The 24,267-nt window shown below is 41.0% G+C and overlaps 1 protein-coding gene across 6 annotated transcripts in view; it reads left to right on the top strand.

The window, feature by feature from the left end:
• GC (GC vitamin D binding protein) overlaps nt 1–20,153 on the top strand; it is a 35,744-nt gene extending 15,591 nt beyond the window's left edge. For 2 of the 6 annotated variants that reach the window (XM_063309660.1, XM_063309664.1), the window contains exons 6-12: nt 1,238–1,332; nt 7,639–7,768; nt 8,852–9,054; nt 10,384–10,516; nt 12,150–12,247; nt 13,877–14,018; nt 16,032–16,649. In XM_063309660.1, coding sequence (XP_063165730.1) covers nt 1,238–1,332; nt 7,639–7,768; nt 8,852–9,054; nt 10,384–10,516; nt 12,150–12,247; nt 13,877–14,018; nt 16,032–16,088 — 858 coding nt within the window. In that variant the 3' untranslated portion in view covers nt 16,089–16,649. The other 4 variants (XM_063309662.1, XM_063309661.1, XM_063309663.1 and 1 more) reach the window with 4 other exon arrangements.
• Nucleotides 20,154–24,267: the final 4,114 nt, after the last annotated feature.

Below are 24,267 nucleotides of genomic sequence, written 5' to 3'. Positions count from 1 at the left end.
TGACCCAAACAATAGAATATTTTTAAGATAGAGAAAAGCCAAGGTTCAAATTTTCCAGCTACAGTGCCAATTCAGAAATGCCAGGAACTTTCCTTTTCTAATTGTGGTGGAAGACCTATCCAGCAGGATCATAAAACCAGGATTCCCAAAATTCAAGGTTTGGTATGGACAATCCAGCCAGGTATGGATCAGTTCAGCCATGTGCTTGCAGCTCACAACAGCTTTCCCCATCCTGGTTCCAACAGGCATCTGGAAGATACCAGCTTGGGGAAGTTTAGCTTAGAATATATTCTTGCACCAGCCATACCTCAGACTACTGGTCAATGTCCCAATTCCCTCTCTCTTGGCATTCTGGGAATCACTACCTGGATGCATGGGACGTTGTGACTCAGCTGTTTTCTCTTCACTGAAGGTTAATTGCCCTGAAGATGACTTCAGATGATGGACTTAGGCTTAAAGGATTGAGGCTGTTAGGAGGATGCTACTGTAAGTGTGGGTATATTATGGAGAATGGGAAAGAACTGAAGATACATCAGCCTTAACCTAGAAACTGGATACATTCTTCTCCCCATGGGAGCAAATACCCACACCCTTACCAGCAGCAGGATTCTTCAATAGATGAGGTGTCTCCTCTGGATAGAAAGAGCCCTTCCATTCATGGAAGAACGTTTTTGAGTCTAATTCAGATGATTTGGGGAAATGCTTCACTATCACTCCAAGGGACAGTGATGCAGCAACTTAAGAAGCCTATTCTGTGTGTTTCTTAACCTACTTTCACCGATTATACAAGTGCATAACATATTCTGGCACAAATAGGTAATGTTTCACCTCAGTTTTGTCAAGTGGTGTGGGGACATATGTTCTAGGCAATTCAGGTGAATGATGCTTTATCACTCTATCTGTAAAACAGAAATAATTCTTATTTATTTTCTAGTCAATTGATTCAGCAGTGATCCTAGGGTTTGCACCAGTTTCCTATACAGTAAATGCATTGCTTCCAAGTTACAGATAGTGTATTAGGAAAACATCTCAGACTTACTCATGGCCACCCAACTCTGTGCCTTGAATTAGAAATCCCAGATCAAAATCCCTGTCTGTTAAATTGAGTAGAAATGTATTGTTGCTCCACCAAATTAGCTGATGCCCTATTCATTTTGAGGGAAGCTGTTGCCCATATAAAATACCTGGCAAGCATTTGATCTCTGCCTGACAATTTTCTATTCCTTTCATTTTGCAGAGGCTGCAACAGAAGCCTATCCAAGCACTCACCCATCTATCAAACAAAGCCTGCTCTATCTATACCTTACTTGGGAAAAATAAAACAAAAATCAGGTAGAGTGGAAATCCTTTTGTTTCACACATCTATGCTAGATCAGAAGGATAAAAGTTCAGTAGCTGAAATTCACATTTGGGCCCTGAAAGATCCAGTTGGCTACCATCTCTATATAAGCATCTTTCAATATTGATTGTGTGCCATCAAAGTTGACCCAAACAATAGAATATTTTTAAGATAGAGAAAAGCCAAGGTTCAAATTTTCCAGCTACAGTGCCAATTCAGAAATGCCAGGAACTTTCCTTTTCTAATTGTGGTGGAAGACCTATCCAGCAGGATCATAAAACCAGGATTCCCAAAATTCAAGGTTTGGTATGGACAATCCAGCCAGGTATGGATCAGTTCAGCCATGTGCTTGCAGCTGAAGGGGCAAATCTGAATTGCCCAAAGATAGGGCATGGGTAAACATTGTCATGCCCATAGATACCAGTGAGCCTATAGACCTGTCTTCATGGCAATTTAAGTCCCCTGTCCCACCGGACATTGTGTTTTAAGACTTTTTTAACCCTTAGCAACCACCTATATAGTTCTTCTCCATGAATCTTTCAGTTACTATTCTTCAAAACATGGCAGTGCACTGAAAACACAATTGTTGTTTTTTCCTTCTCCTTTTCCTTCTCCTTCTCTGCTTCTGCTTCTTTCTTGCATTGCAAATACAATTATTTGCACAATATTTGTACAATATGGCATGGATGTAAAAAGGGGGCAAGCCTTCAACTGCACTGTTGCAGCTGCAATCTTGACTTGGTTGACCCCTCCCCTGTGGAAATCTCTGAGATAGACAGGGTCTTCAACTGATATACACAAGAAATTAACAGAGAACTAGAAGTCTCCAGGAGTCTGAATCTTAAATTCATAAAAATCATGCAGAAAAGAATCCAACAGGGAAAAAAAACTTTATTTTGTATTCTAGAAACCAAAACAAAACAAATAATCAATAGTAATATCAGCACTAATATAATAATACTGGATAGTAAAAATACACAAATATTCAAATATGTCCATCTTTCTCGGGTATATACAAAGCAACATAATCTTATCGAACCATATCTCCTAACAATTAAAAGTTATTATGTATTCCATTATAATGTAAGATTAAAATTGGGGATGGGGGAAAGGATCAAAAGTTTTGTTTCGTGAACAAAACAAATGTAGAGCAGTTGTCAGGTGGGAAACCATATATTCTGATTTTTTTCCTAAATCTATTCACTGTCTCTCTCTTTCTATCTCATCTGAGTTCTGTTCCTCTTTGGGAGTTTTGGAACTCTTCAAAGGTTACTGCTCTGGAATAGGTTCATGGACTTCATCATTTGTTGTGGTCCCACCACCACCCCCAGATTGGTCAGTGGGCAATTTTGGTGAGATATAACCCAAGAATGTGAAGCTTCAGTGATATGTGAACTTTGGGAGGCTGGAACTCAGCAGCTCGGACATCCTGCAGACACAGAAATTGTTGGATGTAGCTCAGGGCACCTCCACGCTGCCATCATTTCCAATCCCTCAAAAGCTGCTTGAAATAGACCCCTAATCATCTTCAGTGCTGCCAAAACTGAAATAATGGGAACCCTCTAAGTTTCCTCTATAAGTACAGTGACCATATTTTCTTGGAACAAATAAAGGACAAATCTGAAAAAGGGGCAAATCTGAAAGATGTCATAAAGATTATTTAAAAAAGTTTATGTTTATAACTTTGCTTCACAAAGGAAAATTCAAGAGCAAAACCAAGAAAACTTTACAAAAACGCATATTCTAATAAAAATATCAAAAATCAAACAGTATATGTAAATTTATTTTAAAAAGACAACTCAATTTTCATATTTTTCACATGAATGTGAAAGACTGTGCATTAAGTGGTACCATTTGTACAGTAAAAGTACAGTAAAAGTTCAATAAAAATAAAGGACAAAAGTGAGTTTTTGAAAAATAAATAAATCCAAAGGGCAGCTTTCTGAAATAAAGGACTGTCCTTTATATTAAAGGATGTATGGTCATTGTATCTATAAGCTTAGTTATAGGAAGTAAAGAATATAACTCAATCAGTTCCTCTTCTTATCTCCCTGTTTGCTTATGATGGATGCATTTGTCTGGTAACTTGCAAAAAAAAAAAATCTGAGCAATTACAATGGGAGGGAGCTGCAAAGCTGTCAGAACACTGTCCCTCTGCTACATTTAAAAGATCTGTGAAATAACAGCATCTCAGCATGACTATAAAGAGAGAAACAGGAGGTTTGGTGAAGCAAGAGTGCCCAGCTCTGCAAAGTACAACACTTCAAATGGAAAAATGCCCTTTAGCATAATTTCAGACTTCAGCAAAGGATCGTTACCTTGTCGTGGTGCTGGAGCTTGAGCACCTCAATGATGCCATGAGCTAAACCGTGAAGGGCCACCCAAGACGGGAAGGTCATGACAGAGAGGTCAGACTAAATGCGATCCCTGGGGAAGGTAACGGCAACCCACCCAGGTATTCTTGCCGTGAAAACTAAATGGATCAGTACAACCAGAGATATGTCGGTATACCATCGGAAGATGAGACCTCAGGTCGGAAGATGGTCAAAATGCTCCTGGGGAGGAACAGAGGATGAGCTCAACTAGCCCCAGACGTGATGACGCAGCTAGCTCAAAGCCGAAAGGACGGCTAGCGGCCGACGGTGCTGGTGGTGAACGGCGAATCCGATGTTCTAAGGATCAACACACCATCGGAACCTGGAATGTAAGATCTATGAGCCAGGGCAAATTGGATGTGGTTATTGGTGAGATGTCAAGATTAAAGATAGACATTCTGGGCGTCAGTGAACTGAAATGGACTGGAATGGGCCACTTCACATCAAATGACCACCAGATCTACTACTGCGGACAAGAGGACCACAGAAGACATGGAGTAGCCTTCATAATTAATAGTAAAGTGGCTAAAGCAGTGCTTGGATACAACCCAAAAAACAACAGAATGATCTCAATTCGAATTCAGGGCAAGCCATCTAACATCACAGTGATCCAAATATACGCCCCAACCACAAATGCTGAAGAAGCTGAAGTAGAGCAGTTCTATGAGGATCTGCAGCACCTACTGGACAACACGCCTAAAAGAGATGTTATTTTCATCACAGGAGACTGGAATGCTAAGGTGGGCAGTCAAATGACACCTCGAATTACAGGTAAGTATGGCCTGGGAGAACAAAACGAAGCAGGACACAGGCTGATAGAATTTTGCCAAGACAATTCACTCTGCATAACAAACACTCTCTTCCAACAACCTAAGAGACGGCTTTATACATGGACTTCACCAGATGGACAACACCGAAATCAGATTGATTACATCCTTTGCAGCCAAAGGTGGCGGACATCTGTACAGTCGGTAAAAACAAGGCCTGGAGCTGACTGTAGTTCAGATCACGAACTTCTTCTTGCACAATTTAGGATCAGACTAAAGAGATTAGGGAAGACCCACAGATCAGCTAGATATGAGCTCACTAATATTCCTAAGGAATATGCAGTGGAGGTGAAGAATAGATTTAAGGGACTGGACTTAGTAGATAGGGTCCCGGAAGAACTCTGGACAGAAGTTGGCAGCATTGTTCAGGAGGCGGCAACAAAATACATCCCAAAGAAAGAGAAAACCAAGAAGGCAAAATGGCTGTCTGCTGAGACACTAGAAGTAGCCCAAGAAAGAAGGAAAGCAAAAGGCAACAGTGATAGGGGGAGATATGCCCAATTAAATGAAAAATTCCAGAGGTTAGCCAGAAGAGATAAGGAATTATTTTTAAACAAGCAATGCGCGGAAGTGGAAGAAGACAATAGAATAGGAAGGACAAGAGACCTCTTCCAGAAAATTAGAAACGTTGGAGGTAAATTCCAGGCCAAAATGGGTATGATCAAAAACAAAGATGGCAAGGACCTAACAGAAGAAGAAGAGATCAAGAAAAGGTGGCAAGAATATACAGAAAACCTGTATAGGAAGGATAACAATATCGGGGATAGCTTTGACGGTGTGGTCGGTGAGCTAGAGCCAGACATCCTGAAGAGTGAGGTTGAGTGGGCCTTAAGAAGCATTGCTAATAACAAGGCAACAGGAGACGACGGCATCCCAGCTGAACTGTTCAAAATCTTGCAAGATGATGCTGTCAAGGTAATGCATGCTATATGCCAGCAAATTTGGAAAACACAAGAATGGCCATCAGACTGGAAAAAATCAACTTATATCCCCATACCAAAAAAGGGAAACACTAAAGAATGTTCAAACTATCGAACAGTGGCACTCATTTCACATGCCAGTAAGGTAATGCTCAAGATCCTGCAAGGTAGACTTCAGCAGTTCATGGAGCGAGAATTGCCAGATGTACAAGCTGGGTTTAGAAAAGGCAGAGGAACTAGAGACCAAATTGCCAATATCCGCTGGATAATGGAAAAAGCCAGGGAGTTTCAGAAAAACATCTATTTCTGTTTTATTGACTATTCTAAAGCCTTTGACTGTGTGGACCATAACAAATTGTGGCAAGTTCTTAGTGGTATGGGGATACCAAGTCATCTTGTCTGCCTCCTGAAGAATCTGTATAACGACCAAGTAGCAACAGTAAGAACAGACCACGGAACAACGGACTGGTTTAAGATTGGGAAAGGAGTACGGCAGGGCTGTATACTCTCACCCTACCTATTCAACTTGTACGCAGAACACATCATGCGACAAGCTGGGCTTGAGGAATCCAAGGCTGGAGTTAAAATCTCTGGAAGAAACATTAACAATCTCAGATATGCAGATGATACCACTTTGATGGCTGAAAGCGAAGAGGAACTGAGGAGCCTTATGATGAAGGTGAAAGAAGAAAGTGCAAAAGCTGGCTTGCAGCTAAACCTCAAAAAAACCAAGATTATGGCAACCAGCTTGATTGATAACTGGCAAATAGAGGGAGAAAATGTAGAAGCAGTGAAAGACTTTGTATTCCTAGGTGCAAAGATTACTGCAGATGCTGACTGCAGTCAGGAAATCAGAAGACGCTTAATCCTTGGAAGAAGAGCAATGACAAATCTCGATAAAATAGTTAAGAGCAGAGACATCACACTGACAACAAAGGCCCGCATAGTTAAAGCAATGGTGTTCCCTGTAGTAACATATGGCTGCGAGAGCTGGACCATAAGGAAGGCTGAGCGAAGGAAGATCGATGCTTTTGAACTGTGGTGTTGGAGGAAAATTCTGAGAGTGCCTTGGACTGCAAGAAGATCCAACCAGTCCATCCTCCAGGAAATAAAGCCAGACTGCTCACTTGAGGGAATGATATTAAAGGCAAAACTGAAATACTTTGGCCACATAATGAGAAGACAGGACACCCTGGAGAAGATGCTGATGCTAGGGAGAGTGGAAGGCAAAAGGAAGAGGGGCCGACCAAGGGCAAGATGGATGGATGATATTCTAGAGGTGACGGAATCGTCCCTGAGGGAGCTGGGGGTGTTGACGACCGACAGGAAGCTCTGGCGTGGGCTGGTCCATGAAGTCACGAAGAGTCGGAAGCGACTAAACGAATAAACAACAAATAATTTCAGATAACCTGCTTCTAAGTCAGAAATATGTAATGGCATGAAATCATACAGGTCTGCAGTTGATTCTGGAGCACGCACATATTCCGTTTGAAAGTGCCCTTAGAATCAGCCAAGGGAACCAGTATCTTTTCCTCTATAGATTGAATTGCCCAAAGATAGGGCATGGGTAAACATTGTCATGCCCATAGATACCAGTGAGCCGGTAGACCTGTCTTCATGGCAATTTAAGTCCCCTGTCCCACCGGACATTGTGTTTTAAGACTCTTTTAATTTTTAAAAAAGGAATGGCATTCTGCAGAGCTGCAATCCAGTGTTTTGCTCGGGAACACGGTTGCATGTCCAAAAACCAGGGCTAAATTGAGTTATTAAGGAATGCTACAAAGGGGATTTCAGAGAGCAACCGTATAGGTGAATGAGTGTTTTGTTAAGGGCCACCCCAACTACAGCAGTCATTCTGGGAAAGGGAAATTCCATATTCATGGCAGATATTTTGCTTGAGTGCCTACCACATGCTCTCCAAGTTTCAACTATGCCGATCAGTCTGCAAGGATTCAAGAATGACTTGGTTTTATTTTCTCAGTGTTGGTCTCCAATTCATTGCCTAGCAATCTATATGTTTTATCAGTTGAACCGCCACACCAATCAAGAGAATTACAAATTGATACATCCAAGTTCCACAGCATCAGAAATACCTAGAGAAGCCAGACATTTTTGAATCACTAATTCAACTCTTCATTGGCTAAATTCTGACTTTTCTTATCTCCCTACTGCTCTAGCTACTTAATAAAATTTACACAGCAAAGCCCAAGCCTGCCCTTTGAGAATGCCATAGCCCTCGCTGAAGAAGCATCTGAAATTCTTTCCAAGTGCTGTGCTAATTTAGAAGAAAACTGTATCCAGAATGAGGTGAGTAGAACCAGGTGATGCAGCTCTTGCTGACTTTACTTCCAGTGGCACAGCGATGAAGGGGAGCAGTAATTCTGGTGGCAGAAGAACTTTCTACTCATACCTGAAGACATTGTAATGTAAGATGTTCTCTAAGTTCTAACTTAGAATGATCAAGCAACAGTCATCCTATATGGTTCACTTGCCATGCCCTAAACTATTCATAGATTTCCGAAAGTAAGTTTCACTTCCATACACACTTTCCCAGTAAGGTTTAAGAGGAATTTTGCCTAGTACGGGGCCAACAGTATCAAAGCCATGGGTTCACACACGCCCACGGCTTGTCACTTGTGTCTGCAAAGCCTTTTGTATCCTGTCTCTGACTGCTGGGAGGGATACCTTATGCCCTTCATCTTTGGGAGGAAAAAGGAAGAAACATGATTATTTTTATTCACCCTAATAAAAACAGCTCTAAGTTTTCATTGGCAGAGCTGAATAAGTAGGCAAAGGGGCCCACTTTACTCCAGGGGGAGATCACCACTTAAATGCAGTGCCAGGAACATCAAGAAACAAAACAGCTAAAAGAGATTTGCTGGCCAGGATTGTGACTGGAGAAGGAAGGGACTGCCATGTTTCAAAGGGATTTTTGAAGTGGCATTTGGCTTTGACCAAGGTTCAAGTGAGGTGGCTTCATGAAGTGAGCTGGCTCTTCCCTTTGTGGCTGAGTCCTTCAATTCACCTCTCTTCTGAGGCCTCCCCCAGCATTCCTCATAGCCAAAGTTGCTATTAGAAAGCCAGCTAAGGCTTTGAAACAATGCAAGGGGCCTCGCTGAGGAGAACTGGATCACCTTTCTCCTCAACCAAGAAGAACTGAGCTGCTTCTTTACCTTGATGAGGAGAAACTTGCAACCTCTTTGCCACCATGAGAATTATGTTGCCTCTGTGACACTTGGTGCCTCTTTTAAGCTCAGCCACTTCTCACAGGCATCACCTTTCCCTCTTTCACTGGATTGATGTCCTCTCTAAGTTCCATCAAGTGCAGCTCCATCAATCCAGTCTGCCTGCCTTGATTGTGTGGCAAAGGCAGTGTGTCCTTTCTTCCAGATCAAGATTCATATCGCTAACATCTGCAATACGGTCTGTGCCCGGAATGAAAGGATTAAAACCTGTTGCACTGCTAAAGATGACATGGGAAAGTACTTATGTATTTACTCACTCCCATGGGACAAACATCCTGAAGTCCCTCAGGCTCCCAGTTCAATTGATGAAGGCATCTGCAGAGCAGGTAGTGAAGTGGACATATATCGGTAAGTGGATTTGAACTACTTTTCTCCTTCTCTAGAGACAGGATTTGCATGCCGTGCTTACTGATAATTTAACAAGGCTTTGGGGAAGAAGATCAATTGCCCTAGGTCCCAGAGATTTATTTATTTCTTAGATTTATACCCCACCTTTCCTTCAGGAGCTTGAGAAAGCATACATAGTGCTGCTCCTTCACTTCTTTCTCCAGCAGCACGTGTGTGAAGTATGTTGGGATGAAGGACAGTGACTGGCCCAAGGTCACCCAGTAGGTGGCCATGGCTGAGACGAGACTAGAACCTGGGTCTCCCAGCTCATTGTCCAACACTCACCACTACCTCACACCAGTCTCATAAAGGAGTGTTATCCAAAATGATCAATATTTTTCAGTAATTCAAATGATCAAAAAGACCAATATTTTTGGTAAAATCAATCCCTAGAAATAAAATCCCAGAGAGTGTGTTAGCCTTGCGAGGTAGTCCAGACAAGAAGCACAACCAGGAGCACTAGCTCTGTCTTTATTGTAAGGTCACATTAACAGAATCTTACAAGTCTGAAGGTGCCCCTCCTTTCCTTCATTTTTACTCTCCTGAAAAATAGGGAGGGTCCCTTCTGAGATGCTTTCTGCACCCCTCCTCCTTTGGACTCAAATTTCATTCATCAGACCATTGTCTGGGATGTGGCTCTTCCTCCTGTCTCCCAAGGTCATTCCCACATACCATTATAGACAGGATTCAGTTTAGATGGGGAAAAATCTGCTTTCCCTGTCCTTATTTCTTTTGTCAAAATAAACTTAAACAGTTTTAAATGTGTGCCCTGTAATGATGCTCCTCATCCATTATCGTTGGCCGTTGTGAGGGGAGTCTATACAGCCAGTTTGGTGTAGTGGTTAAAAGCATCAGGCTAGAAATCAGAAGACGGTGAGTTCTAGTCCCACCTTAGGCACAAAGCCAGCTAGGTGACCTTGAGCCAGTCACTGTCAGTCCTAGGAGGGAGGCAATGGCAAACAACTAATGAAAAACCTTGCCAAGAAAACTACAGGGACTTGTCCAGATAGTCTCCAAGAATCAGACACAACTGAATGGATAAAAAACAAAATTAAAAAATCAAGGGGGTGGTTGCCAACTTGACTGCAGACACCCCTGGCCATTTTAGCCTGTAAGAGGTGGCTGGGGAATTTTACATCTGCTCATGAAGGATTGCCACATATGGTCAGAAATGGCAGGTGGACCCATCCACCATGTTCTTCCTGATGGTATATATAGGTGTTTAGCTGTCCAAGGCTTCAATGGGCACACAAGTTCCACCTTTCTGCAATACCTTTCTTTCTTCTGCAGTTATATTTCTGACGTGGCTCGGCAATATACCCGTGCTCCAGAGGCTCTCCTCATTACCTTGTATGATGCCAGCCAAGCTGCCACCAATGATTGCTGTGGCCAGCCCAACCCCCAAAGCTGTTTCACAGAGAAGGTAAAAGCTCAGAAGATTCTGAGATGATGTCACCTGCCCATCCTGTGGTCACCCATGAGTGAGACATTACCTTCAGGGAAGCAGGACATGTTTTGTTCCCACTTCTGGTATCCCTTAGGGTTTTATAGGGGGGAAAACCTCTATTTCACAGGATCATCTTTCTGAGCTCCTGATCAGCTCTAGCCCAGCTTTAAAAATATTTTAATTAGGAAAGAAAAAGGAAGAAAGGAGAGAAAGAAATATGAAGTTGCTCTTCCACAGCAACTTTACATATATTTAAGATATATAAGCATATTAGAGTCTTTCCCTCTCATTATCATGAGAGATGCTTTGTATTTCCATTTATATTAGAGCCTTTCTTTCTAAACATACATATATTTATATAATGCAAATTGTGGCAATGAATGTATCTTCCACTAGGACTATGCAAGTTAGGACAGGCTGCCAGTCATCTTTGGTTTTCTCTTTCAGAGTTAGATATACTGGCCCCATTCATATGGATTAACCTCAGCCTAAATATGTGAGCATCCAAACATAAAGGGAGAAACTAGAGAGCAGACAATTCCCTTTTTATAGAACTTTCCTTTAAGAGTGTGATGAACCATGTATTTCAGTATGATACATGGGTAGGAACATCTCAAGAATGCCACAGTGATGTCAAAATAACATTGAGTGCATCATGATGTCATCATATAAAAGATACAGATTGATTACTTGTGTCTTTTGCATCATCCATATAGATTCTCATAGCCCCAGGCAAGGTGAGATCATCTCTAGTTGATGCACACAGGATGGCACCAGAACATCACAGGGCCATCTAACCAAGGATAATTCTGCGCATCTGGTTCAGGCATCTAGAAAGGGTCTGCTGAGGATCCTGCCCCCATGAGAAGTAAGAGAGGTATGGGCCAAAGGGTTAGGGTCAGGGTTTAGCCCTTTTTTGCATGATGGAATGCATGCTCCTAGAAGTATGCTTGGCCTCCACCCTTCCTTTTGATTATGTGCCATCAAGTTGTTGATTCATAGCGTACACATAGATAGATCTTCTCTATGATGGTATGTCCCCAACCTGGTCTCTGGTATTTTGGAAGATGCTAAAACTGTGCTTTTTCTATGGGTCTTGTGGATAATCATCTAGTTCATGAATTTTGATGTTTTAATGTGGGTTGGGAGGTATTTAGGATACTGTTTTGAATTCTGCAACACCCATAGTCTGAATTGAGAATACACACACATCCCAGTTCAATATATTGATACAGGCACAGGCACAGGCACAGATACTCTTTTTATCTAAATCAAATCAACAGTTGGAATCAGACCAGACCTGATTTACATCCCTCTAGTGGATTTATTTGGATTGTGTTCTGATCGTGCCCTACTGATCTGGTAAGTGGAAGAGGATGCCGGGGCAGTTGCACAAATATTCCATCAATCTTTGTTGTCTTCTTCTTGGAGTGAATCATAATGATGTCCTCAACCTTCCATAACTACATCATTTATTCAGTTCCTTCCACAGAATTCACAGCTTCTAGAAAAAGTAATGCTGCTTATTGGAAGAGCTTTGCTGGAATATTTTTTTTAACATGGAAATATTATTCATTAATACAGCATGATACTTTCTTCTGAATTGTAGAACTCACAAACAATAGCCCCGCTACAACCTTTGATTGTAAAAGGAAATGAGCTTTGTGCCGAATATTCAGATCATACTTTCGTGGAATTCCTCAAGAGGTAAATGTTCCACCTTATCCATAGTTGCGTGGAAAGTTGTACTCTGTCAGGCTTTTGAGTTTGGCTACCTGACAAATAATCATTTTCTCAAATGAATCTGAAATAGCAGGTATGATTTCTTTCAATCAGGAAATACATGTTTGATTAATCAAGTTGTATACTACAGATGTGCCCTCCAAAAAAACCCCCATTTTTTACCACTCTGATTCCATTTAATGAAATACGAATTGCTTTCTTGTTTGTTTGTTTTTCAAACAGAAGAACATTTCAGTGTGCTTCCATAATTATAAGGTCCCTGTAGGGACACAGGAACTCCTCTTAAAAATGCCAATTGCAGAAACTTGGTCTTATTGGTGACACAATAAAAATGAGTCCACATTTTCTCTTGGCCTCACTGCCCAGTCCCCACCGACCTCAACTTGGTGCCCTCTGAGTAGCTTGGAATACAACTTTCATCATTCTTAGCCATCATAGTCTTGTTTCAGATTGCAAATTCACACACACAGTTGCTATGTGAGTTTGCAACCTGAGACAGGACAGTTTGTTTCCAACAGAGAAACATGGATCAGGAATGCCTCTTAAATCATGCTGCATCCAGCTATCTTTAATTTAGACAATTAGTCCCCTGCTTGGCAAGAAGCTTCACTGAGTGCCTTTGCTCTGCTCTCAGCTCTACTCACCTAGTCCAAGGGCTTAGAGGTCATTACTTACCATCTGACTGCTCCAGCTGTTCTGATGGTGCCTGTGTTTGGTCAGCCTTCGGTGAATCCTAGCTTGGTGTCTCCTGAGGCTGACATTCCACTGGTCTAGCTGGAGCAGCTTCTTCAGAGTCTGAGTCCTGGGCCATGACAATCATAGAGTCATAGCCTAATAGAATTGAAGGGGACCTGATTCAAGGAGGAGGACCTGTCTCCTGCTTTACTTAAGGTGAGCACATCTCCCAGATTTTATTGACAGCTGCAGGGTGTGTATGTGTGCACACTGCCACCTCTGTGCAATGTCTCCAGCCCTGCTTTTCATCCTCCAGGGTGGTAGCCTCCACAGAGTAGGTAAGGGAGCAGAATAACAAAAGGTGTGTCCAGGTACTGTGTTGCAAGCTCTACCCTTTTTGTATGTGCACCATAAGGTCTTGGACATGTACAAAAGGGGCAGAACTTATGGATGAAAGCAGCAAACTCCTGTAGATACCCAGGGCCAGGCCCCCTGAGGATTGCATCATTAGCACGGGCTTGCAAAAATGTGATTTTGATTGGCGCCTCTTCCTCCCTCTTGCTTTACAGTTTAAGCAGTAAACAGATGCAGCAAATTTCAGGTTCATTGATTGATTGCAAATTTCAGGTTCATTTTTTTGTAACTCAGGGCTCAACCCCGTGAAAGGGAAAAGGGGCAAAAAATGGCCACAAGTCTTTGTATCCGTTCCACCCACCCACATACAGGGTGGCTCTCAGAGACTGAAAATTACAAATCCTGCCTCAAAAAAAAAAAAAAAAAGGTTGTTTAGCTGTAACATTGATGTGTATGTAGACCTAACTGGCTTGAAAAAACAGACACTACATTTTCTTGCACATGAATATATGCAAAATCACTGGGGGGACCCATTTACTAACATGTCACTGTATTGAATTGCAGACTAAAAGAAAATGCCATGCCACTGCTTCCCCCTGGTATTTTGAATACTGAGGATTATTTGTCTGCTCTGGTGGAACAGAAGACTAATTATGTTTCCAAGTGTTGTCATCTGAATGCACCTCCAGCATATTGTGGAATGCAGGTAAGGTGCAAGCTCTCTGGCACCACCCTTTAGCAAAAAAAGTCTTTTAACTCCTGAGGACTCCAAGCCCCCTTGCTGGCACATTCCTCTGAACAAAGAACACTGCCAGACCCAAATTCCACGCCAGACTATTCAGCTGTAAGTTATTCGGCTTATGCAGGAATACGCTGGAAGGGTTCTGATCCCCCTCTCACACTCTGCAGGCTTGGTGAATTTGCCCCATCCTTAAATAATTGGGAAGTCTAAAAGCCTGACTCAGCAATGAAATTCCCAACACCCTTCCCCTTTCCCCTTGTAGGCGTGTCACAGGCATATTCACCTCTAGAGTTTCCTGAACATATAGAGAGGAGACACAGTCCCAAAGATATCAAAATCCCTAAATGAGCAGAGGAAGATGAAATACGGTAGATATAGAAGCCTATTTCATGATGTTTGAATGGGTTGCTACCTCCTGTAAGTGGCCTGAGAGTGAATGGATGGTCAGGTTGGCCCCTAGTCTAATAGGAAAAGCTGTAAGGGCTCATAGCAGTCTTCCAGCTGGGAAATAACAGATTATTATCATGTTAAGGAGGTAATCCTATACAGGTATGATGTAACTCCTTATACCTGTAGGCAGCGGCTTAGGAGCTACACGTATATATGAAGGGATTCGTGAATTGTGGGCAAGACTGGAAGACCCAGGTTGGAAATGGTTGAGGCCAGATGAAAGGAACAAAGGAAAAGTGGTAGAGGGAGCAATTTTAGAACAGTTTCGACATGTACTCCCTACCAAACTGAGATTTTGGGTGCAGGAACACCACCCCAAAACAGGCCAAAGGGCAGTAGAATTGGCTGAGGATTATCAGGCAGCAAGAAGGGCAGAGGATGATTGGAAGGGAGATTCAGAAGGAGAAAGGAGAGAAAGACAGTCTGTTTCAGGCAGTAGGAATCAGAAAGAGCAGGAAGGGTTGAAGGAGAAAGGCATAGAGACTTTGGCTCCTGCCCAAATGAAAGGAAGACGTTGGGAAGGTAGGGAAACCCACTGTTGTTACCACAGCGGGAAAAGTGGACGTTTGTCAAAGGACTGTAAAAACCAGAGGAAAAGGGAATGTCTGCAGTAGTACAAGCACCTTCAGGGAGCAAAATTATGGTTCCAGCAAAAGTCAATGGGGTATCTGTCAGGGGTTTAGTAGATACTGGGAGTAGAAGGCTGTTAGTACATCCTCACTTAGTAAAAAGAAAAAAGAAAAGGCAGTATATACAGGAAAGGAGCCTCTCACAAATGTGTTTGGGCAGACTGAGATGGTCCCATTAGTTAAAACCAGGATACAGACAAAGGGAAATGAACAGGTAAAGGTGGGAGGAGTAATCCCACCACTGCCACCAATCTGTCACAGGTTCTTTTTAAACTATACCCAATTTGGTTGCCTCAGACTCAAAAGATCCCCCCAAAGCACTGGACCCTAGACAAGTGGATTTTTATATCTCCCTATAAGGGTTGGGGAGATGTTTTATTTTGAAAACAAATATCCATATTACAAAAGTGAAGCTTACAAATATCTATGTGAGTGTTTTCTATAGCTATTATCTTATCCTTTACTCTATCTCTATTACTAATGATACTATACAATGGTACACTACTATTACTATACTACACTCTGTACTATTACTTCTATACTATAACAGCTGTATTATTACTGTTACTTATCTACTAGTAGTAGTATATTAATAGTATAGAGGAGTGTTTTACCCTTACAGACCCTGGTCTGACTTTAAATCCTCCCTCTCTCTCTCTCTCTCTCTCTCTCTCTCTCTCTCTCTCTCTCTGGGATTTCTTCTACTGTTTTTCTTCTTTATTAATGGGCAGCTTGTACCTTCTCAGCATTCTGCTTGGCTTTGCCTCATCATTCTACCTCTGGATCCTCTAGTCTTTGTGAAGAAAAAACTTCTTTTAAATGGCTGCCCTGTCTGTTGCTGCTGCACAACTTCAAAACACACACGTCTCATCTGTCCCCCCCTCCCCCCAATTTCCAGGTTGCAGCTTTTATAAGCAACTCTGCTGTCCTGACGCCAGGGAGAAGACCCGCATAGGAGAGAAAGAAGGTAGCACAGGTGCCTACAATTTTTAAACAGCCTGTTCTTCCACAAGGCATCTGCAGAGGTTAAGCTTCATGATAAATTTCAAAGAATCGGAGAGATGGAGAAGATTCTGTAGTCTGACATTATAGGTTCCCCTCCTTTGACTTAAGCCATAATTTGATTTATTTAATGTGGGGCTATTATTCTTCTAATCCAACCATTATGGTTGGTCAAACTGTAGTTTAGGACTTAGCAAGTTGTGTGAGCCCAGCCAGTAGAGGTTGATTCAATCAGCCATGTTTAAAACAACTCTGGACTTAGCACAATGGGTGAACTGGGTAACCTTCATTGAAATTGAGAGGTGTTAGTTAATTGGGACTGATGGGCAGGTTTCACAAAGGTTTAGCAGGGTCAGACCTCATTAATATGTGGATGGGAGACCATCAAAGAACTGTAAAGTTATAGGCTAGACTGGGAAGTCAGAAAAATATATCAGAAGAAGCCATGTTTGTGTATATGACTTGTTCTGTCTAGAGAATATTCATCACATAAAACATATTTTTCTTTACAGCAGTTAATGAGTAAAATTTAAATGGATTACATCTGATTGAGTAGAGTTGGGACACTTGCCAAAATCTCTTGTCCCCAGAATAGAGAACTGTACGCTAAAGATTTGAAAGCTGTAACTGAAATAATCAAAGTTTTGTTGTTGTCAGATCAAGCACACAATTACTCACATTTGTTTCCTTCATGTCTGCACAGAAAACAAATTCTGAGAACATTCTCTATTTTTTAATTCTCACGTAGGTAGAAAACTAGAAAAAGAGTGTGGCTGGGTACACCTAACATGCTAACATTTTAACCATGTTAAAGAAAACACAAGTGGTCTTTCATATCACATGCTATTCCCAAACCGTAATCTGGCTTACCATAATGGGAACAGGCTTAAAATGGCTGAGTTCCCACACAATACAATGAACCACCAACTACCTCACCCCATTTTTTGCCTAGAGTAGTGACTTGTGTGAACACAACTGGTGTGTGCCTATGCACACATAGGGGGGGGGGGGAAACAAGCGAAGAGCTATTTTATATCTTTCTTGGCAGGAACCAAAATCTGAACTACTATGAAGACTGCCAGGCTGCTACATACTCTGCCATCCCCCATGCAGGATTCAATAAATGTTGAACAAAATGAAACAAAAGATTCACTCTGAGCTTCCACATGCAGAAGCATGCTATCTTTGACCACCTAAACTTGGAAACAAGAGGGAATATCATAAAAAAGCTATGCATAATCAGAAATACAGCATAGCCATGCCAATGAAGGAAGAATTAGAATTCCAAATATTAAGTTTTATGATGATGCTAACCATATCAATCATACTTTTAGCCTGATAAAGTTAGAAGAATTAGAGCTTTCCCTAAAGATGAAATGTATAAATATACCTCTAGCAAAAACTAGGGCAAAAAAATTCCTTTTGCCAAAAATATTCTTAAAGAACTGAAACAGATTCAGGATCCATTTCTTCTGACTATGTTCAAAATTTGGAAAAGATGGACCTTTAAATTAATTCTCACTCATCACTTCTGCTTTTTATATTTCATCATGCCATCTATTATGAAAATTTAGCCGTATCTGAGTTGGGTAATCAAAGGACTTTATTACTTAAGTGATTTATATGATAGGGACATTTCTAAAATGGGAGGAGAACTGCAAATTATTTTAGGAAATTGGGCTCTTTCATGCTTCCAAATATATCAAATTCTATATTTCACTGCAGTTCCAGCAGTTAGAATGCAAGCAATCTGAGCCATGATTAAACTTGAAATTAAACTAAATGCCATCGCTTAATAGGAATAAAAGGAAAATTTCAAAAAAAAATTGCTAGCATAAAAAAACCACTGAAATTGATTTTGGCCAACATAACAGAAAACTCACTGAAACTATTTTATAGAAGTATTTTATAACCAAGAAAAAAAACCTTGACATGATAAATTCTAGTATAAGACACGTACATTGGAGAAAATGTAAAGTGATAGGTTCACATTATCATATATGGTGGTGCTGTAAAATTGCTTAGTTTTGGGGGGACTGAAATTTGTATTAAAAGAGGACAAATCACAACTCAGACCATTACATTAGATCCTAAGTTGGCCTTACTAAGGGTTTTGTTTTGATAATTCAAACAACACTTTGAAACATTAAAAAAAATTGTCATTTTCTTATTGGTGGCAACCAGACAGGGCATTGCAAACTCTAGGAAAACAGGAAAGGATTTGAATATTTCCATATGGTGACTAAGATGCTGGAAAATCCCTCTAACCGAAAAAATCATGCCACCCCACTCCAAAAAAGACAGCAATTTTACAAAAACACAGATGTTGACTTTTACTTGGACCTGATTTAAACTTATATACTCACATATAAGCCCACCCATGGATAAGCCAACCCTTAAAGTGTGTGTATGTTTTAATTTTCACAGTTGGCTTATCTGTGGGTAATCCACTGATTATCCATTTTTCATGGTGTTTTGGTTAAAATTTGAGGGTCAACTTATCTGCGCATGGGTGTATACATGAATATGTATGGGATATATGTATACTTTAAACAAGTATTACCATATATACTCTCAAATAAGCCCTCTGCGTATAAGCCGAACCCAACTTAAAGGGGTTCATTTTGGCACCTAAAATTCTCAGTTTATTCACAAGTATATACAATACATACAACAAGGACATAATGATTATCTACCACCTATTTCTAGGTTCCTATATAATCTAATTAAAGAAGGTTATATGTCTTTTGCTTCTGTATATACTCCACTGTATTGTTAATTGTTGATAAATTTAAACTTTTTTTTAAATAAAGCAATTAGGAGTGGAGTCTGATAGAAAAGGTATATCGAACCTTGACTTTTTTTACCACACCCTGTGGACACCCCAGGTTTACAGAGAAAAAAAGCGCGATAACCATTTGGTGGACAGGGAGGGTACCAAGCAAAACAGTTGCGTCACCCAGCTAAAACCACAATGAAATCACATGTCTCAACGCTTCGAGGTAGACCAGACGTGGACATCAACGTTATGAATACTAAAACTACTTTTATTATAGTGTTAGAGTAACAGAATCTGGCAACTCTGAATGTGCCTCTCCCCTCCCTGCCTTTAGACTAAAGAGAACTAGGGAAGGTCCAGCCTGAGACACTTTCTCAAATTACATTTCTGCCCTGGACTCAGATTTCTCTTATCTGGCCATTGCCTTGGCTGTGGCTCTTTCTCCTCTTCCTTGAGGTTATTCTCACAACCCATTACACATTTTAATAGAATGTCTTCTTTTGATGACATTCTATAGATGACAATTGATGCTCCTCAGCCTTCAGCAAAAGGGATCTGTTCTCCACACTGAAACATATGAACCTGGTACAATGAGTTCCTCTGAACATTTGCAACATAGCTTTCTGCTCTCCCAGTCCCTTCACACTCATGTGCAATTAGAGAGAGCTACAGATGGTTAGATCCCATAGGTCTTATACTATTTTAAATTCAGCATTTCAGCAGGCTGATGGGGTATAGTTTGGGCATGGGCTAAGGGTTGAGGTTGGCCAGAAATCAAAACAGTTGGTAGAGTCCAGACTAATGAAGTGGGTGGGGCAAGGGCAAGCATTAAAATGTTGACTTTAATTTAATGTACCATTGAAGTCAATTGAAATAAAATAAATAAATGGTTGTTCATATAACAATTCCCTGAGGATTTAATTATTTCCCCTTCTACTCTATTAGAAATTATTATTGGGATCATTTCTGGGGAGGTGGCATCCATCTGGATTTACAATGCTTTACTTCAGCTTATTGTTTTGTTAACCCAGCTGATCCCAAAAATCACTGATGGGGAATATTCTTTCAATGTTTACAGCTATAAAGAGTTTTAAGAAGACAAAAACCTCGCTCTGGCTTCTCTGATGGGCAAACTATAGTTTTTCCTGGGTCCTCAGTACTGTCAACTGTCAACTCTTTGCTTTTTTTATTATTTTCATTTCCTGTCTATGGAAATTTCAATAAAATCTCTGTTCATCATCCCTGGTTTTATGAATTCATTGCAAGAACACTATTTAAAATTCACAGCTTGTCTCCCAACAACCTACTTTGAAAGGAAAGCAGAGGAAATGGGTTCACCCTGTCCCATCCCATATATCTGGATCCAGAATGAAGGATATTAAACTCAGACAAGGCTTAAATATGTGTTGACATGGACTGTGTAAATCAGTGCTGGAAAAGTAACTGAGCCTTTCTTAAGGCATGTACTGTAATGATTTTGGTTTTGAGGAATCAGTAGATTTCAGGCCCATGGCCAGTGGCTACAAACAGCAGAGGAACATTCGCCATCAGCATCCATTACGCAGAACTAGCACCTAACCGTACATAGAAATACAGTGTGACAACCTCTAGCGTCCTATCCTGTCTGCACCCAGTGAGACATTCTTCTTAGCTAATAAGTAGAAGCTGAACTTTGGAGAAATAGCATAACTTCTCGTAACTTTCCCATGGGTGGCCAAAAGAAGAAAACAGGCAAAGACTTAAAACAGAAGGTCTTCCAGGAACAAGGGAGGAGAAAGGTTTAACAGCTGGCAAAACAAGGTAGATCTAGACAGTGTTGGCTGTTGAAAGCTAGCTGTTGATTTGAGGAAAGGCTGGGGCAAGACTGTTAGAAGCAGAGTAGAGAAGATGTGGAGAAGAGCACTGAAGAAGAGGATAAGCCTTTGTGGGAAAAGGCTGCCCTGCACAGATGGTCTGCTTTGGGAAGGTGAAAGAGGGCTGGGGAATCCACATCCTACCAAGAATGTAAGAACAACTCCAGCCCAGGAAAGAGAAACAATACCAACTAATACAAGTACCTCTTACTTGCCTCTCAGTAGGAAGTAGACGATAGAACATAGGAGTACTACTACTCATATTTAACCAAGACTCTAAATTACACTCACAACAAGGTAGACTTCAGAAGATGAAGGAAGCCTTATGATACCAGCAAAGAACTCACTTTAAAAAGCCCGGGCAGAGACCTGACCACTTCATTGCTACTGCAATCTGTGCCAGAAGGCAGGAAAACTACTTAGAATCAAGGCTATAAGCTTGTGTTGCTTTGTTTGCTAAATGAAAAAAGAAAACAAGAGGTGTCTGCTGTGTTGTATCTCAGATCAAAACCCTGAGAAACCACAAAAACCTGCAGCACCCAGGTCTCAGTTCCTGATATTGCCATGTAGGGCTGAAGAAACTCATACCTTAAACTCTGGGCAAGTGCTGCCAACTCATCTGACAAGATGGAACTTCTCTAGCTAGACAGCAGAGGTGCCTGCAGGTGCGGTCAAAACTGTCAAGATGGTAGTCACGATGGTACAATCAAAGCACCACCTGGTTTTTAAAAGCTTTGATCACACCATCACAGCCATCTTGACTGTGGGCATAAAGAGACCAAGCATATGCAAGTTGGGGTGGTGGGAGTAAAGGTAGACAAGGCACCATCAGATTCTTCAATGCCAGGGTCAACAACCTTTTCTCATCTCTAGGATTTTGTGCACAAACAGCAAAACTTTGCAAGATCTCAGCATTTCCCCTTGAAATGTCATGAAAATGCATCCAAGAGCACTAAAATCTTGTAAGATAAGAAAAATCGTACAATTTCAGGCTTCTTTTTATCATTCACATTTTTTAATTTAAGTTGTATTTTTGTGGACACACTCAAGGAAAGTTCTGTGACAGTCAGAAACTGCCCCCTTATGTCATAACCAATGAAAACTCAAATAACTAGCAAAAGGAACTCACAAGCAAGCAGGCCGGAAAAGAGGGGCACTGCCAGGATCAAAAAAAGTCAGCAATATGATTGGTGTCCACAATCATGTGGTCAGAGTTCTTCCCTTTTCCTACATGTGGGAAGAACAGGTGGGACTTCAACTTGGGCATGGCTTCCATCTTGATTTCTTTTTACCCTTCCCACAGACACCCTTGATGAAAAAAGTTAATTTTTCCTCATTCTGGAGACATGTGGGAAACAGAACTGACATTTGAGGGTTACACATCTTCAGCCCCAGGAGTTATATGTGGCCTTTGCAAATGCAGACAAAGAAGAAGCAGTGAAGACTGAGATGATGAAGGTGAAGGAGAAACTGGGAGGAGGAGTTGTTGTTGTTGTTGTTGTTTAGGTATGGTCCCAAAAGTCAAGATGGCAGCCATGATGGCATGATCAAAGCTCTGGCCCATTTTCATGTGCAGTGCACCTAAAAAACAGGCAGAGCATAAAAAACAGGTGAAGCTTCAATTGTGTCATTGTGACATTTTTACCACACTTTGTGGAAACCCCTGCTACTCTGCCTGCATCCACTTCAAAGAAAAAAAAAGAAAAATAGGGTTCTAGTTATAGTTATAAAGTTAATTACCTAGTAATTGGTATCACTTACTAGTAAGCGTAAGCCATGTTGGTAACATGTCAAACTATGAGTGGAGGCCTGATTTGTAAAATTTTATTTTCCTCCATTTATAGCTCTCTCCTAAGAATAGGAAAAAAATTGCATACCAAGGAATTACGTTGCTTAGTTTTTTATGTTCAGGATTGCTTTTCTGTAGAAGAGCATCGTAAGTTTCATTTTGTATGATATTCCTCCATCATCCTTGCTGTATTAATTTTTCTCTCATATTTTTCCCTCTCTATCCCAGAAAGAAGAAGGAATCGAAATGAAGTGAGATGAGGAAAAATGTCTATCATGAAGTCTAGAGTTATTTCTGAATTGTTTGTCCAACATTTGCAAGCTCTAATGCAGAGGTAGAATAATGTCATATCCCATGGCAACACACTTCCTGTTTTAGCCTGCAGATGGCAGTGTTATGCCATCTATCAACCATTATGACATTCTACACTTCCTCTTGCCTTTTTTGTGCTCCTTTGGGTGAAAGATACAAAGAAATAAAAATTAAGAATATCTTTCTGCAACCTGGTGCCCTCCAGATGTGCTGGGAGGTCCCAGCCAACATAATCTTCCTACAGCTTCTCTTCCAGTGCTTAAATTACAAGGATGAATGGTGGGGGCCAAACTTTTGGAGACATCCATTCTCTTTTTAGACTGTATAGTGAGATGCCCATCACCACCCATCTGAATAACAGCATTGCCACCCATGAATATGCAGAGGATATGTTCACAGTGGTTTCATTCCTAAGTAATTTGAAGGTTAGCCTTAGTACCGTACTTAGAATAAAAATGATTTTAAGATCATAAGCCAGAACAATATTGTGCCATTTTTAACTTTATGAGACTGGGAAGAAGAAGCAGGTTGGAGGTATGAAATGAAAGCTCAACTATGCTATGATTGCAAACAGTGGGACACAGTAACAACACATTCTCTTGTCTCCAGCTGCAAGATCTCTTGTGCCAACAGTGTGGCTTAGTGCACACTCCTGTGGTTTACTAAGAACTTTGCATTTTTTGGGTGCTGTCACTGAATGATGTATGACAGAGGTCTACTAGAAACAGGGCCTTTGTAGTGATGGTGTGATGAGCCAAAGGCCTTGCTTGTGCCAACAGCCTCCATGCTAACCATTGTCTTGCCTTAGCATCACTTTTAGAGGGCAAGGTGTTTTCTTGCCCTTGACCTATTTATACTTTTACCCTTCACACTTTCTTCAGATTTTTCTTTGCAGGAGAAACCCTGACCTACAAGAAGCTGATAGCTGATTTCAGATAATAATTAGATACAGAAAGAAGGCATCAGATCCAGAAGTGATTCCAGACCAGAAATGTCTTTCACTTGTCAGCAGAAGAAAGAAACAAACCCAAGGTAGGGATGGAGGCAAGCAGCTGCAGTCACATGTGCCTGCAAATTCAAAAGTTGAAGAAGAGAGCAAATGAAAAACATCAGAATATGTCTTGATATGGAGAAGAATCAGTAAGAAGGATGGGTCAAAGTTGAGAGAGATGATACTGTGTCCTACAGGTTTTTAAGGAGAGATCTACCCAGAAAATGCCTTTGAAAGTCTGGTTAGCCCATTGATTCCTATTCTACCCATCATTCTCTCTCCACCCAGACCAGACCTGCCCCCAAAAAATTGAAGATCAAGAGTACAGTGGATGGTGAGAGATAAGTAAGCTTATATTTAAAGTCCCCTAGGAAGATCTCTAACAACTTTCCTTAATCCCTCTGTTCT

Source organism: Candoia aspera, chromosome 8, assembly GCF_035149785.1.
Source record: "Candoia aspera isolate rCanAsp1 chromosome 8, rCanAsp1.hap2, whole genome shotgun sequence".
Taxonomy (NCBI): Eukaryota; Metazoa; Chordata; class Lepidosauria; order Squamata; family Boidae; genus Candoia; species Candoia aspera.
The sequence above is the reverse complement of the archived record's forward strand: the minus strand, read 5'-3'. Positions and strand labels throughout refer to the sequence as shown.